General features: G+C 43.8%; 1 protein-coding gene across 2 annotated transcripts; it reads right to left on the bottom strand.

Annotated features, from left to right (window-relative positions):
- Positions 1–5284: 5284 nt before the first annotated feature.
- On the bottom strand, positions 5285–13833 carry LOC126048682 (heterochromatin-associated protein MENT-like). Of its 2 annotated transcripts, none has more exons than XM_049823973.1 (8): positions 13727–13833; positions 12292–12468; positions 11272–11358; positions 10737–10874; positions 10061–10178; positions 9206–9348; positions 7919–8086; positions 5285–6844 (listed from the first exon to the last, which is right to left on the bottom strand). In XM_049823973.1, exons 2-8 carry the CDS (start codon positions 12457–12459, stop codon positions 6440–6442), a joined length of 1227 nt encoding a protein of 408 aa, XP_049679930.1. In that variant the 5' UTR covers positions 12460–12468; positions 13727–13833; the 3' UTR covers positions 5285–6439. The 2 variants fall into 2 exon arrangements, with proteins under 2 accessions (XP_049679930.1, XP_049679931.1); XM_049823974.1 differs by having other exon boundaries at positions 12292–12496; positions 13727–13795.
- Between the last annotated feature and the right edge of the window lie 3845 nt (positions 13834–17678).

Here is a 17678-nt window from a genome sequence, read left to right as displayed (position 1 = left end):
GTTTGGCCTGCAGATATGTAGGAACTGCAGAAAAAAATTCAACCACCCTGTGTTGGTGAGGGACATGTTGAAATAATGTTACGGCTTCCTTTTCTTTTTACTCCACAAACTGGGGAAATTAATAGAAACTAATCTCAAAGATATGGGTAAAAGGGAATACTGAAATAGGCTGTTAGTCTCATTCATCCTGTGGTTAAATTTGAGAGGGGAAGGACTGGAATACTTGCAGCCCTCAGGTCACATAAAGCCCTTATTTTGTGATATTTTACATTTCTGCTCTTCTCTTTCAGAAAGCAGGTCACAGAGGAAGCTCAGATGGTATTTACAGTCACCTAAAATAGGTGATGAAATATGAGTGGATGCTGGACTCATTTGAACTGGTAGATGTTGTTTTAAGAGACTGCTGCTCCTAGCAGAGGAGATGATGAAGGTGTTTTAGATACCTACAGGCCCTAATTGTACCAAGCTTATTATTGCCCTGCGATGGATTGAGGGAGTTTGGATCATCCACCAAAAGCTGCAAAACTGCTTGGAAGCTCTGCTTGTATTGATTTCTTTTATGGACACTGTTTGTTGTTTTGGAGTAGAGAGCCAAAACAGCAGAATGTGTAAAATTGAATATCAGCAAAGGTATGATACAAAACAGTTACATGTACACAAATCTTTTACATTAAACCGGTGTAATTAGCAATTCTGCTGGTTTACTCTGCTCTTATCTGTGTGACTTAGATGCAACTGCATTGCTAAATTTCCTTTGCAATCATTATATGTCTTTTCTGTGACATTTATGGTTAGTTAGGAATGGCCTCTGCCCACTAGTATGACGCGTGTAGACTAAACCAATTACCAGCATGCAGTTAACCTACAGAGAAAAAGCATCAGTATAAAGAGTACAAGTCCGTATTTTGAATTAGAATTACATTTGTGTGCTTATATTCCCTTCAAATCTGAGTGGTACATATGCAATACAAGGTTTCTAGAGAGATATATGTGCCTCTCTTTTTTCACACTTTTTTAAGTGCGTGCAGGTTTTGTGCCTCTTACTTTCTTGTTTTGGAAGTGTGTTAGACACTATTATGTTTAGTTATGAGCTTAGAAAATGTTTCTGCTACGTATCTAAAACTGCTGTCGTCTGTTTTTTAGCTAAATGAATAAGAGAAGAAAAAACCCCAAACAACAGTTACTGGCACTACAAGCTACAAAGATTGGCCAAAAATACGGGAAAATGAAGAAAGGGTACCCAAACTCTGTAGACACTCTTTGTGGTATACTCTTGCTGCTGCAAGATCCTGTTTAGTAAGAGAGAGTGGAGTTTCAAAGGGGAGTAAAATGGCCAAAAAAGAGGTGCTCTTGGGTTTGCTGTGCCAGATGGAAATAGTGAGAAGAAATAGTAAATTGCTGCAACCACAATGGTAGAAACAAGGTTTCACGGTATCACAATGCCTGACTTGTTGACCTCAAGTGGATTGACCTCTGACAAAAGGTCATAAAAAGTCTTTTCTTAAAACCAGTCATTTTCCTCTGGCATACTGATGAGGTCACTTTGACCCTTTTTGAAGCCATCTTTCATCCCCATCTTGCTCAGCATGGATGTGAGGTTGTATCTTTCTGCCTGTTTGATTGTCATACTCCTATACCTTTACTCTGTAAATGGTCCGCTCTGAGTGGATCATTTGGGCATTTCTTGAAGATCAGTTCTCTTTCAGTTACATCTAGTAAGAAGCAGCACAATTTACAATCAGTGCTAGACTAAGTCCAGTTACGGATTTTTTACTCTGCAGGAAATCCCATTCAGCTGTGTCCCCCTGGAAGAAAATGAGACATCTGTTGCAAATGAACTCTAAAGGGTTGGACTATAAGTAACATTTAAAAGGGATTTTCTTTTGCCTGTTACAGATGGCAAAATAAAACCTTTAAAAATATGGATGCATTTGCATTTCAGTTCTGAAGCAGGGGTTTTTTATGTGTCCTTGTCTTGAATACTAATGCTACACCAGCACTGTAAACTTTCTTGTCTTTATTATTGTGTGCTATGTCTGCCATTTTGGCTTGTCATGAGGTCAGTCTACCATAGAGGTGCCAGGGATTATTTTATGAAGCTGAGATTTGCACTGGTAGGAAAAAGCCCCATCTTTCAGGATAAACTGAAAGCATGTTAATCTACTGTGTTTTGACAGGCATGGCATCACTAACTGACAAGCAGTCCATGCTCACAACACGTTTGTGTTGAGGCTTATCTTAGCAGTTTCCTGTAAATACTTCTTTCTTTAGTTTTCAAAGTCCTGGGACATTTCAAGAAGGAGTTCATGGACCTGAAGTTACAAATTTTGATGACACAGAACAAACCCAGGGTTTCTTGAAAGAATTTATTTGGAAATGCAGTCATTCTAGAATGAGTTAACTAGCTTGATGGATGAGGGGAGAACAGTGGATGTTGCTTATCTTTACTTTAGTACAGCTTTTGACACTGTCTCCTATAACATCCTCATGGACAAGCTAACGAAGTATAAGTTAGATAAGTGAACCCAGCCAGGCCCAGAGGGTTGTGATCAGTGGCACGATGTCCAGCTGGAGTCAAGTCCCTAGTGGTGTACCCCAGGGGCCGATAGTGGGGCCAGTACTGTTTAACATCTTCATTAAAGACCAGGATGCTGGGACAGAGTGTACCCTTAGCAAGTTTGCAAACAACAGAAAGCTGGGAGGAGTGGCTGATACACTGTAGGGTTGTGCAGCCATTCAGAAGGACCCGGACGCAGTGGAGAATTGGGAGGAGAGGAATCTTGTGAAGTTCAACAAGGGGAAACACAGAGTTGTGCATCTGAGGAGGAATAATGCTAGGCATCAGCACACACTGGGGACTGGCTGGAAAGCAACTCTACGGAGAAGGACCCTGGGGTCCTGGTGGACATCAAGCTGACCGTGAGGCAGCAGTGCACTGTCACAGCAAAGAAGACCAACAACATCGTGGGCTGCATGAGGGTGAGTGTTGTCAGCAGGCTGATGGAGGTTCCTCTCTGCTCAGCCCTGATGAGACCATGGCTGGAGTGCTGTGTCCAGTTCTGGGCTCTTCAGTATAAGGAAGATATAGTTTTCCGTATCTTCTGCCTGAACAGGGCCACAAAGATAATTAAGGGAGCAGAGCATCTTTTGTATGAGGAGAGGCTGAGAGAGTTGGGACTTACAGCCTGGAGAGGAGAAAGCTCAGGGAGATCTTATCTATGTGCATAAATACGTTATGGGGTGTAACAAAGAAGAAAGAACCAGACTCTTCTCAGCAGTGCTCAGTGAGAGGACAAGAGGCAACAGGCACAGATTAAAAATGTGAAATTCAAACTGAACACAAGAAAATACTTGTTTACTGTCAGAATGGTTAAACACTGGCACAGCTTGCCTGGAGAGGTTGTGTAGTCTCCATTGGTGGAGACTGATATACAGAACCCAACTGAACATGGTCCTGTGCAACCTGCTCTAGCTGGCCCTACTTGCGCAGGGGGTTGGACCAGATGATCTCAAGTGGTCACTTCCAGCCTGAACGATTCTGTGGTTCTGTAAGGGTTAGCCTGACCTGAGAGCCAGACACTTGTTACCGTGAAAATAGAACAGAGAGACACAAATGAAGCAGCTTCCAGTGTTGCTTGCAGTAGCTGAGCTCTAAACAGTGTTTCCCCCGGATGGGTTCCTTTGCTTCTCTGCAACCCTTTTCACCTGCATCCCAAGTATGTCTTATACTGGAAGGTGTGCTCTTTGGCATCATCTCCCAAGCAAAGCTGAGACTGGGAGTACCTTGGTACCAAAACCCGCCTGTTTGACCCTTTGCACCTCTCACCATCTGGCGGACACTGTGCTGTAGTTCCTCAGAGAGCCTCAGAGGGACTGCTTTGCAGAGCCCTGCAGCATGGTATGAGTGAGGGGATGCACAAAAAATTAACATGGGAAAACCTTTCATTTAGTTTGGAATGGAACTCTTCCCACCCCTTTGGGCGACTTTTGCTCTTACATGAAGTGACTCTTCAAACTGCGTATACACAATTTAGGTGCTCCCAGTAATTACTTATTGTTGAATACACACAGCAGAGAGATAGGGTTAACATGCTACAAGGCTAAGAATTCACATGCTTACCACCCTGATGAGTCTTTGCTGGCCAGGCATCACTCAAGTGGAGGAGGGCTGGTCTTTGTTGCTCCCTAGAAGAGGCTCAGCCTAGATGTTGCTAGTTGTTGTCTTCCAATTCTTCACTTTTTTTAAATTGAGATTTTATACGTCCTCATGCAAGTGTTTCTCCTCCTGAAGCCTTGCTATGCTGACTACTCCATCCTGACAATAACTTCACTGTTTGTGTTTTTACTTTTCTTTTTTTGCGTGGCCTTCACTTGTGTGCTTTTCCACACCTAAATAACAAACTTCTTACTAAAGCTGAGTCATTAGCACACAACTGGGCTGCACCAGTGTAGGTCCTGGATGACAGACAGCTGAACCATGAGCTGAGGGTTGCAGGCAAGGGAGGGCACTGATTTTAGAAGCAGCACTTTGTACAGGGAAGAAGATGCAGGTATACTTTGTTGGGTGGAGGTGTATTTCCAAATAGAGTATCTTTTGTGGAGATGGAGTGAGTTGTAATTATAGGTGGAATTTTCCTGAGAGTAAATGTTTTTACAGTACCTCCCTCCTGCATTCAAATCTTGTTGCCTTAGATAATGTTCTCCAATATGTGGTTGCTGAGTACCGGAATGGCTACAAAACTTTATGGTATTCTTCATGGCCACAGGAAAGCACAACTGCTGCCCTCCCAAGCCAATGGAGGGAACTGATGTTGCCAGTGCAGCAATGCTTGTTCACTATTGTACATGGGCAAAAGGGATGCTTGGAAGCTGATCTTCTGGGCTATAGGCTCTAGTCAGACTTTTTATTTCTAGTGTGTTGTGACGGGAAAACAAGCCTCTTGAGTAGGTCCCAGGGTGGGGGTGAGGGGTGATAGTGCAATAAGCAGTGGTCAAAAATGGGAAACTGAAATCTTAAAAAGAAAGGTTCAAATGCCTTGACTCAGTGAGCAAAAACTTGCTCATCACAGAGTTTAATTTGATTTGGTATGTTTAGTAAATGCCTTGGATATCATGCTGAATAACAGTGTTTTCAGGGCTGTTTGAAGCCTAGTGGAAATAAGACACTAATTGTGTCATCTGTGTCAGCTTTGTCAGTCGGGTTGATGTGGAGTGGCAAGAATGGAAACGTGCTCCAGCCATGCACCTTACATGATGCTCTAAGAGAACCAGGTAAGTCAGTGTCTTGAATAACACAAACACAACTCCAAGTTCATTTATTGGATTAAATGCGGATCATGGTAAAATTATGAAGTAAAGCATCAGTCAAAATCTCACTGGTGTTTCTGTCAATACCTGACTATCTTTGCTGAGATGCACTCATAAGTTACATAATTAATCATAAATCATTACATAAGTCATACACTTATCAATGATCCAGGTAGCTACGAAACTGTGCAGATATTAGCCAGGAAACAGGTTAAATTTAATTACATTTAATTTAACCTAATTTAATTAGGTTAAATCAAGCAGATTGGAGTTCTGGAGGTTTTAGATTGCATATCAATAAGAGGTAGCAAGAAGCATGTTGCTCATAGTTTTCTTAGCATTTTTGCTGATTGGAACTCTCAGCAACCTTAACCTACAAAGTTTAGGAAAATGCAGGGAAGAAAGCAAGGTGATTAGAAGTCAGCAATTAAATGTTAAAGGCTGGACCATTTTCCCTTGCCACCTCATTTTTTCATGAAGCTGCAAAGGCAGGAGAGAATGAATGTAATGTGAGTATATACACATGGTGAGAAGACAGGGGAAGATAAGGGGCATTTTGAGATTATTCTGGACTTGTATTAAATTTTGATTATTTCCAACAGTCTTTAAATTTGAAATAAACATAAGGAAACTGCATTGTAATGCAAATGCAGGTTTCCCAGTGGGGAAAAGAGAGCCTATAGAATTCTACGGGTTTGGTTTTTTCTTTCGGGGATTTTTTTCCTTTCTGGGACATTTAAGAGGATGAACTGCATTTCCCTTGAAGTCAGCACTTGGCATGGGGCTAGATGATGGCCTGTGTGCAGAGGGCTTTTATGGCTCCACCTTACTCTCGAACAACAAATCCAGAAGAGCAGGTGTGATGCAAGGAAGCAAAATTCTGCACTCTGTTTTCTGTGGAGGGCTTTCTCATTAGTACAATGGAAAGGAGCAGTAGAGGGATGATCTTTGAGGCACAGGGTGGTCTCTGGCTGCTGCCTTACTGGCGGGGGTGGGGCTTGGGGGGAAAAAGGACATATATTTCAGTACATGTGGCTACATGGCTTAACGTTGAGCTTTTAACGCTGCAGTTCACATTTTTCCATTGAACAGTGAACCTTGGGTGCTGTCTGGGAGCAAGTAATAACTCATTCTAGGGAGAGCAGAACCTGCCAAAAAAGAGGATACTCTTGGATTTGTTGTGTCTGATGAAGAAGTGGAAAGGGTGGTCAACCTTAAATTTCAGAACATGGGGAAAATATGGACTTGTTAGTCCTGTAATTACAGTAGCAGCAGCTGCCTCAGTGCCTTTCTCATCAACTGCAACAAAAGACTTGTGAATAACTTTGGAGATCAGCAAATGACCCTTCTCAGCTATTCCACTGAAATCAGCATTGCTGCTGAAGGCACTGTGCATTCCCATGCTGTGCAGATAGTCACCCATGTCGTATTTCTCCTCCACTGTGAACTTGGGTAGGTACAGATCCACGGCAGTTTCGGTCATCTTCTTGGAATCAGTCCATTCAGACAGCTTCTCATATGTCAGCTCTCTTTCCAGCTATCGTTTAAGAAAGAGAAGGGAGTTGTTTGCAAGGAGAAAACAATTAATTAGCTATGAATTAATCAATTGTATGGCAATTTAATGAATTAAACACTTTCAAAATGGCAAATTTAACATTTATCTGAAAACATGAAGTATAAATTGCTTTTACTGATGATCAGAGGCAGGGTGTACAACAAACATTTGAGACTTAATGCTGCAAAGTTTTGAGTACCACCCCTGCCAAATTCAATGCAAAAGAAAGATAAGGCACTCAACACCTGCAGCTGCCATCCCCTGAGGTAGTTCTTTCCTCTCTTTTAATTCAGTCTTGATGTGAAGGTAATTGCCAGGAGATTGTCAGCTGTGCAACTGACACGGTTTGGTCCAGTTCCATAGAAACAGGTGTTAATATTGCACGTATTCCCTTGGCAATTTTAAAACAAATTGCTTCCAGCAAAATCTTTCACTGCCACTCTGTGTCCTGGGCACTACGTCACCAGGGTTCAGCTCAGACTAAATGGAGAAGAGCAATGAATGATATTCTTGACATGATAGACGCCAAGAATTTAACAGTCTTGCAATTGTAGTAACTACAGTGCCAGATCTCATTATTGCAGCAAATGCAGTCTCACCAAAATCCTAGTTTTTCAGACAGCGAACAAATAGGGGGGAGCAGGGGCATGGGGAGCAAACAGAATGAGAACAAGATGGTGAATAAACTTCCAGGCCATGGAGAAGAGGTGTCTATTATCTCAGGAAGAGTCTGTGACTACTTGTGCAGTACTGTCCCTCCTGAATGTGCAATGAAGGGAGATTTAACCCTTACAGATCATGTAGTATTGGGTGTCAGTCATGGGGCTGTTGAAGACCTAAGCATCTGATTATGCACAGTGTTGACTGTCTTCAGTTCTTAACGAAGAGCACTCAACGTGGAGGGACTTTCTTGGGATTAGATAACTATTAAAGGAAATTAATTCAGTGGAGGAGATCAAACAGCATATCCTCCAAGGGGGATATATGGTTGCCAGCCTGTCCTTTTTTTTTAATGACTGGGTGGTGATACAAAATAGATGTAGCATACTTCTTTACCTGTTCAAGACCCGTAGTGCTGTCTTTGATGTCATCAGGAAGGAGGATGAACATACTGAGTTCGTGGTTCACATACGGCAACTCAATCATTTTGAAATTCATTGTTTCCATGATAAGAACTGGAAATGTATGTCTCATGTACATCATCTTCACAGGCTTGGTCTTGTTCTGTAAAGTATTTGTTTCTAAGTAAGAAATCATTCCTTGAAAGGCAGGATGGTGATGACTCAGTGCAGTGAAGGGAGAGGAAACTTTTGTAAGCAGCTTTTACAACAGTGATCTGTCATTCATTTTCCAAAGGTTTTCTTGACTGGACAATATTGCTTATCTTGGTGTTTGTCCCAGAGCATTTTGTTGGGGGCTGAACAGACTGATTTTTCTCTTCTCCCCTAAACATGCAGAGCAGCACCCAGAGGAGGGAGGAAGAGAGTTAGAAATGTCTGCAAGGAATGAGGGGATGGAGCAGGTATGGGACGTGGCCTTACAACACTACAGCAGAGTTTAAAAGGACAAGTGGTGTGCGGTTTTTCTGTGGTCTCTTCTCTCTGGCCATAAAAAGTGACTAGCTGATTGCACTTTATGTCACAAGCCTTAACAGAAGATAACACTAATGTCTGAGCAAAGGGGCTAATGAAGAGGGGAGTTCCTGGCAAGCAGTCATCTTTGCAGGAGCATGTAACCTCTCTTAACATCTACGACCCTTCATTCAGGGAAGCAGCTGATGTATATGTGCTCATCAGAAGGCAGAAGCTACAGTTGGTGGAAATTGCACAGAGCTCTTGTCTTTTGATGTGAGTTCATTGACATCTCTTCTGGATACATGCCACTAACATTTCTTCTAGTCTCGCCCAACCATGCACCCACTCAGGGTACCCTGTTGCAGCTGTATTTGAGCAGGTATGTTTGCGCCCAGCTAGGCTGTGCAGCACAGAGGCCCAGGTACCATACTCACCCATGACATGGCATAGAGTTCCTGTGCATGAAGCTTGGACTCTCAAAATCATAATTTTTTAATATCTGCCCTTTTAGCACTGTTTTACAAAAATGTCCTAAGTGACTCTAGTGCTTTTGGAAATGGTAGCTGGTATCTAGAGCACATTAACATTTACATGAGCGGCATCTTAGTGTTGCAGTGAGCTGAGCAGTGACACATTTTGCTGTAACCAGCTATTCACAGAGAGTCTAGTTACCATGGGGATACCTAAAAGACTTATGAAATGGAAAGATTTCAGCAGTAGCTGTTGTCACCAGGCTGTTTACGGTAAGAAGGGTACCGGAGAAGCTTACCTTGCTCAGTCGGAAGGGTTGCAGTTCTGTATTTTCTGCCCGAAATTTCATTTCCCATTCCGCCTTGAAGTAAATGGCATTTACCAGGACCAGTTTGGTGGCGTTTCCCACATCTTGTGGACTCAGCAAATTCTTGATTTTGCCTTTTGAAATCAGAAGAGTCAGGTGTCATTCCAGTGTAGCACAGTGAGGATGTTTTGATTGTTTTTTCTCTCAGTTCAACTCCTTAGTGAAGAAGTCCATGCCTCCATGCCCTACTCCCTAAATTACTCCCCTGATACAAATCGGTTAGTTTATTTACAGTTTCCAAAGCTGTTTTCTGCCCAGTTCTTCTCCTGGCTGACAGGGATCGACTCCTTCCCCCCAAAAAGTCACAGCTTTATGGCAAGCAGCTGGAAGCAGAAAGCCATCTATTGCCTCACCAGCTGGTTATGCCAGGTAAAAGGAGGCCAGCACCTCTGGCCAGTGCAGTATGGTACAGCTAGGTAGGCTCCCCTCCCTGCCTTGGGGCACACTGGTCAGCAGAGGTCTTTCTCCCCTCCGTCTGCTCTGCCTGTGGTGCATGGGTGCAGCACCAGGGCAGCAGTCGTGCTTGAGGAGCAGCTGATGCAGAGCACAGCAGAGTCAATGGGAGTCTCCCCAAGGAGCTCACTGAGGTCTGGGTCAGGTATTTGAAGCTGCTTAAGTGCTGCTTTTTCTCTGTCCTCCCACTGCATCTCTGCCTACAGTCCATATCAGAAGGCATGACCTGGCTGCTGCAGTAGCACGTGGGGAAGCAAGGGCGCCTGCCCAAAGGGAATGGCAGGCTGACAATAGGAGGGGAAAGACGTCGGGTTGGGATTGAGCTCAGCTTACCCTCAGTTTGTTTTTCAACCCAAGTGTTGATTTCCTTTCTGGATTGTTCCACTGCTGTCTTAAAGTTAACCTTGTGTGGCTCTGCTTTGTAGTAGTTCTTACTGAGCTGTATGTATGTCTGAAAAAAAAAAAAAAGAAAAGAAGAAAAATAGAAACAAAACCAAAAACAACAAAAAAGGAAGTTTTATACCATACAGGATTTTTCAGTCCCAAGGGGAAGTTGTTAGCTCTTGGACTTCCTAATAGCTTCTTGGGCCTAGAGGACTGTAGCATCTTGCCTGTTACTCTCTGTTTGACTGTGAGCTAACAGTTAAGAAATAACAAAAGAACAGAAAGTTCCCTTCTTTTGTTCCCACTTTTATTTGGAGAAGCGAGGAAGGCTGTATACATTCCATGAATGTGCTTATTTGAATGTCTCATTTACAATTGTAGATTTGGGGATTTCCAATAATAAAGCCATGTTGCGTAAAAAGGAATCCCTGCACTTCGGTCAAAGGGTAATGCATCCTTAAATACTGTGAGCAGACCAAATGATATTCTCCAGTTATCATGGGAATCCAGGGCTCTTATTTGCAGTATTCAGGGTCAGCTTCAAACCTGTTCTACTGATGGCAAGTAATTAAAATGAGAAATGTTTTTTGCCCCTTTTCTTACTTCTCTCTGAGATTTAACTTACAAGGAGTAATGGGAAGGTTTTTTCCACATAAATGCGGTTGGCATTTCTCAGCGAGTAGGTGCTTCTGGGTTTGTTGATGGCAGTCGTGACCTCTTTGAAGCTAGCATGGATATCTTCAGCTTGCTTGTACTCAGGATCCTGGGAAAGAGAAATCATACATTCAACAATTGCATTTTTGGATGAAGTTTTCAAAACATGCTATGATGTGATGTATGTTGGAGAAGGATTTGGTTCCCTCTCTCTTACTTTTTTTTTTTCCAAGTTTACCACCACCGCTATTTGCAGGGCTCTGTTTATGACTGGATTAATTGATTTGCCATATAGCAAACCTTCCAGACTATCCCAGTGACTTGTTCTTCCATGCTACTCAGAGCCTGAGTGAGTGAAAGGAACTGAACTTGAACCTGTTGTGAAGTATGTTGGGGTTTGTACTTTAAAGAGGAGTGCAGACAAGGAATGCTGGACTCCTAAAGCTGTATCTGGACATTTTGATGCTGGCGATTCTTTATCTTGGGATTTCAGTTCTAAGAGATACCATTTTTCTTCTCTTTGGTCTCCCCCGAGAAGGTCTGGCCACAGAAGAAGAGCCTTCAGCTCCTGCCACTTCAGTGAAATGAAGAACCTGCAAGCAGAGTTTCAACAGGTATGAAATAGGCATAAAGGAACTGCTGTGACTTAAAGTCAAATGGGGATCAAATGGTTGTCTTGGTTTGCTCCTTGTGAGAACTCACTGTGCTATCATCTGCTGCTTAGGTGACTAATCAAAGGGATGCTGAAGCTGTAGTATATGTAAACCCCGCAGAGTAAAAACGAGCAGCACTGTCCCCCTCCCAGAGCATCGACGCAGTGCTCCTGCCTGCACACTGCAGGGCTGAACCCTTTTCCACAGCTGTTGCTTTCAGCAATAGCAATGCGTTTGGCAAACCCAAACGGTTCTCCCCACGATAATGGTACAAAGGCATCTGAGCGGGCGCGCGGTGACACAGAGGAGAGTGCTGGGTAGTGCTGAGCACCACAGCTCCCTCTGAGCCAGCAATGTGCCCGTGTAGCATTAGGAAGTATTGGATCGGGGGATGTGGAGATACTAAAGCCCTTCTTTTTTTTCCTGCTGGATTGTCAGGCAGTTGTTTAGGAAAGCATAAATCAAGATAGAAAGAGGCATCCTGGCCAGGGGAGAGAGGGAGGGTGCTGGGATCTGCAAGCCTCCTGCCAATTAGTTAGGAGCTACTGACATCAGCTGTTTGCTTCTCAAAGGGAATATCTCATCTGTAACAGAATCATAGAATCACAGGATAAATTAGAAGGTGTAGAATAGTTTAGAAGTCAGGTTCAGAGAACCTCTGTGCTCAGTGTGCGATACCCACAGAACATTTTCTCTTAGTGGAGAAGTGGGGAACCTGCTATGAAATGAATAAAATTTACCATTCACTTGTTATGTTCTGTGGTGTCCCATGGTTCCTTGTCATTGTGGTGGCAAGTTTTTCTAACACTAAATTTTGCAGCCAGTACAAGAGCCAGGTATTGTATGGGGTGTGTGCTTTGCAGAGCAACCTACCTCTGCCATCTCTCTTGCTGTATTGCCTTTTGCACCCAGGTACATCAGCGCCAGAGCAGATGATATGCTCCAAGGGGAAAAGAAAATGGTTTTGCCCTTGTTGGTCTCATTCAGCTTGTTGAAAAGATCAATTGTAAGCTTGCCAACTGATGTTGAGACCAGTTCCATTGCTACAACCTGGAAAGAGGCAAGAGACAGAATTGTACTATTTGAATTATTAAAATTATTTATGCAGTGCATATTAGGGAGAAATGTTAAATGTGCAATACAATGTATTGGCACTCACTAAAACTAATAGCCTAGTTGTATGTTTTATCTTCCACACAGATGTTGTTTGCCACCTGTTAGGAGCAGCAATTTCTTTTAGTTTTTTTTTCATTAACCAGATAATATTTTCCTATAATTGTACATATGTCCTCTTTTATACAGCTGCAGTTTTCTTTGTGTTTCTTTCTGCCTTTGGTTTTCAAAAAGATGCAGATTTGTAAGCTGCCTATTTTTCTTCTTTTTTGTCCTTAACTAATTATTTAACAAAGCAATGCTCCCAGGGGAATTTAAATGCAGTTTTAGTACGTAGGTTCACAACATGCCCAAGTTTCCCACTACTTCATTTTGGATCTGTATAGAATTGAGAGCTGATACTGAGAAGAATTTAAGCATAATTCTTAGGCTCATGTGCTTTTCCTGGCCAGCCACCTATTCTGAGTAGTATGAATAGCAAAGCTATTATTTGCTTTTAGATTGATGGAGTTTTATTCATTATTTTCCCCAGAAACTAGGAGATTCCTTGAGGTTATGAGAATTCCAGACTTGAAGATATCTGCCTCATGTTGTTTTCCAGTCAAGAGACCAGAAATGTTATTGTTGTTGTTGTTGTTGTTTATATTTACGGAATGGAGCAACAGAAATTGTGGGGCAATCTCTGAATTCTACAGGTATTTACCGTTGCCAAACTACTACAGTTCTTTTGACAGTCAGTGTGCTGTCAGTACCAAATCTGTACCACAGAGTGATTTTCTTTCCTTGGAGAACACAACCAAGAGAGCATCAGGATGGAGATTGCTCTGTTTTCCGCTAATGAATACTCCTCTGAGTCCCTGGCCTGATAACATGAAGTACTGTGCCTTTGCCGAATGAAAATAGCCTTTTCTTCACCTGAAGTATGGGACTCCTTTATCAAACTGAAGATTTTAATTTATAAGACAGTTACTGCCCTAAGAAAACCATCCTTCTTGTGATCAATTCTGCCTGAAATTAGCAGTTTTCATTAGCCTCACAGATTTATTTTCTCGAAGGGTTGACATCTAGAAAAACAAGAGGCAAGAATAATGCACTACAACACTGGTATATTATAATTTACCTATACAGTCATGCAAACTACAAATCACTTTTTAAAAGCTTCAGAAAAGTTACTTAAATCAGTTTAAATATTTACCTCTGATCCTGTGAGAGAGAAGACTTAGGTCTTGTCCTCAGTCAGGTTCTGCGTTTGTGTGTTAAGCAATGAATAAATTTAGAAATATATTACTGCTTGCACCTCCCTTTCCTTCTCCCGTACGTCCAGGCTGTTGCCGCCTACTCAAAGCTCCTTTCTACCACATCCCCAAAAGATCTTATGTAATTTTGTCCTCTTTGTTGACCTTGTCACTTTTCAGTTTTAGCCGTTTCAAAAGCACAATGGATTTAAAATCTCAGCTCTATTGTTACACCACAATAATCTACTGACAGGACAGCAGAACAGTTTACCCATTCCAATGGTCTTCTGGTGTTGTGGAGACAACTGGTCTGTTTAAAATAAATGACTGGTAAAAAGGTTACACAACTAGAATGCTTGGGTTTGGTTTCTGGATATAAGCAGATATTGTAGGCCTGATTCTTCTCTCCGGCTTTGTGCAGCTGTGACTCCTGGGTTTCAAATATGGTACATTAATGTAAAACGTCAAGCTTAGTGATTGAATTAGACACTGGGTGTCCAGCTTCAGACTGAAGATCATTAGGAGCCTAGAGAGAAGCAAAGCCATGAAGGACTATTCAGGGTAAGGAGTGGATACCCCACTGGTTGTGTTGGTGTAGAAATCTCATTGCAGCCACGGCTGGGAATCGTTTGAGAGAAACACTGCAAAACACAGAGTTAGTGCACAGTACTTGCATGTACTGAGGGAGGGCAAGGACTGAAACAACCCCACTTGGAGGGCTCAAGTAAGGATGGAGTGAAAAAATACAATGGGGGCAAACATGGCACAGTCGTTGTCACTCTGCTGTCCCAGAAGGCAGCTGAGCTGCTGTTGGGTGGTGGAAGAAGGAGAAAGTGGTGGCAACAACTGTAAGACCCTGGGGGACAGGGGAAGGGGAGTGGAGGAAGGGAAGGAAACTGTACTGTGTGCTAAGCAGTTTGCTGCAAGGCTGATTACAGGAACGGAGTGGGTCGAGTCTTCTAAAAAGTGGCAGAAATCAATGTTGTGCAAGGCAATGAAGAAATGCCAGAAAGTAAACAAGTATTGGGTTTAGTATGATGAGTAAATCCTCAACAAATCAGGATAGGAGAAAGGCCAGCTGAATGGTTAGGTGGTGGGAAAACCTAAGCCAGGAGACTCTAAGTGCCAAAAAAGTACGCTGAGAGCTATCTCCCTCTGCTAGTCAAGATGCAAGGATGCCAAGCAGGATGAGAAAGGGAGGTGGCAAGGCAGAATGGCTGTTGACGAGAGAAAATCACACATGTTAATTGAAAGGGACATCCAGAGGTCAACCTCCTTCTTGGAACAGGGCCATCAGTAGACAAGGTCAGCCACAGCCCTTCTGAGGACAGAGATTCCCCAACCTTTCTGGGCAACCTTCTCCAGCGCTGTGCTGCTTGCCCTGGGAAAAGCTTGTTTCCTAATGTGCAACTCACCCTTCAAGCGTTGTGGCCATTGCCACTGGGTAATGATCTGGCACTGCCAAGAGGACATTCACTCTGTCACCTTTGCAAGCATGCTTAAAATAGTTGAAGGAGAGAGAAAAGATGACTCACATTTCCATTGATTTTAAAGGCCTGTGAGTGAATTTGGGTGCATGTTGTCATGGTTTTGTTCCTCCTTGGCCTCCCAGGTGTGGCTTCCCTGTCTTTATTCCTGAGGCAGATCAGGAAGCACTTAAGAGGCTTGGCCACGGGGACGGGAAGCCCTTGCATTAGGTGAAGCAGGGCATGGCCGAATTGCACCTGAACACAAAGGGATCCTGTGTTGTGTTTCACAGCGGAGACAGACAGAAGGCAGTGCTGTTGAGGTCATATGGGGATAGAATAAAGCACTTGTGTGGCAAGGTTTTGATAGTGGGGGGCTTACCGAAGTGGCTTCTGTGAGAAGCTGCTGGAAGTTTCCCCTGTGTCTGACAGAGCCAATGCCAGCCAGCTCTAAGACGGACCCACCGCCAGCCAAGGCCGAGCCCATCAGCGATAGTGGTAATGCCTCTGTGATAACACATTTAAGAAGGTAAAAAAGTTGCAGGACACACAGAAACAGCAGCCAGAGAACAGAGTAAGAACATGTAAGAGAAACAACCCTGCAGACCCCCAGGTCAGTGCAGAAGGAGGAGGAGGAGGTGCTCCAGGCACCGGAGCAGAGATTCCCCTGCAGCCCGTGGGGAAGACCCTGGTGAGGCAGGCTGTCCCCCTGCAGCCCAGGGAGGTCCACGAGGGAGCAGATCTCCACCTGCAGCCCGTGGAGGACCCCACACCAGAGCAGGGGCATGCCTGAAGGAGGCTGTGGCCCTGTAGGAAGCCCATGCTGGAGCAGGCTCCTGGTAGGACCTGTGGATCTGTGGAGAGAGGAGCCCACGCTGGAGCAGGTTTTCTGGCAGGACTTGTGACCCCGTGGGGGACCCACACTGGAGCAGTCTGTGCCTGAAGGACTGCAGCCCGGGGAAGGGACCCACACTGGAGCAGTTCGTGAAGAACTGCAGCCTGTGGGAAGGACCCACACTGGAGAAGTTTGTGGAGAACTGTCTCCTGTGGGAGGGACCCCATGCTGGAGCAGGAGAAGAGTGGGTTGAGTCCTGCCCCCAAAGAGGGGCAGGATGAAGCAGCAGAGACAACATGTGATGAACTGACCGTAACCCCCATTCCCCATCCCCCTGCGCCACTGGGGGGTTAGGTAGAGAATCCGGGAGTGAAGTTGTGCCCAGGAAGAAGGGAGGGGTGGAGGGAAGGTGTTTTGAGATTTGTTTTTATTTCTCATTCCCCTACTCTGATTGATTTGTAATAAATTGAGTTAATTTTCCCCAAGTTAAGTCTTTTTTGCCCGTGACGATACTTGGTGAGTAATCTCTCCTGTCCTTATCTCGACCCATGAGCCCTTTGTTATATTTTCTCTCCCCTGTCCAGTTGAGGGGGGAGAGTGATAGAATGGCTTTGGTGGGCACCCGGCATCCAGCCAGGGTCAACCCACCACAACTTCCTCCACAACACTTTTCCTATGCTCCTTCCCATTTGGGAAGCAGAGCCAGAAGGGACCCTGGAAGCAGCTGGCCACATGGAAGAAAACAGAAAGGACTCAGTGACAGTAATCAGTCTCCTCTCTGTCAGGAAAAGGGAGTCCTGCCATCCCAAGAAAAGATGTTTCTAGTAAGATGCTTTTTGTGTGTGCAAGTCCTCTAAAAGACCCGGTCCTTTGCTCTCTGTTGGGAATTCAGAGATTTAGGAGCATCCCCTGCAAACATGCATGACTGATTAGGACATTCTCCTCCATAGGAGAAAAGAGCTGTGACAGGAATAAATGTGTACTGGGAGATTTGCATGTAATTATAACTTAGGGAGTTAGTATTACAGGCTTGATTCTCCAATTTGATCTTGTCTCAAACCAGTGAAATAAGTGGCAAAGCAAACTGAGGGTAAAGTAGTGCACTGCTGGGCTGGCAACAGTGCTGAATGCATGAAAGGTTACAAAAGAGACGGTTTCAAGGCACATGTGTTTTATTTTCCTCCAATTCTATAACGTTGTTCAATATTTTCCAATTGCTGTGGGACAGAAATTAGGAAGTATGTGTGTTAGCCCCTCTGCATGCAAGAAAGAAGCACCAGTTTTGGGAACACAGAGGATTTTGCACGTTTATTTCATTACCAGCTGTGCCAGGCTGCAAAGTTGGCATAAAACTGACAAGAATGTGGGTGAGGTAGCTCTCCTGGGATGACCAGCTTAGTGAACTGAAACCAATGGAGATTCAGCAGCATTCTGCAGGAAGGAGTTTTTCCTGTTTCTTTTCTTCTTATGTACCAAAGCAAGTACCAAACCTACTGTTTTAGATCAACTTAGTCTGTTCTGCATCGTGGCAGTTCTGGTTCAGAAAGCACTGAAAAGACGCATCAATGTTGTACTGTGCACAGTCTGGTGCTTATAGTGTAGTGCTGCCAT

This window comes from Accipiter gentilis, chromosome 20 (assembly GCF_929443795.1).
Source record: "Accipiter gentilis chromosome 20, bAccGen1.1, whole genome shotgun sequence".
NCBI classification, from domain to species: domain Eukaryota; kingdom Metazoa; phylum Chordata; class Aves; order Accipitriformes; family Accipitridae; genus Astur; species Astur gentilis.
The sequence above is the reverse complement of the archived record's forward strand: the minus strand, read 5'-3'. Positions and strand labels throughout refer to the sequence as shown.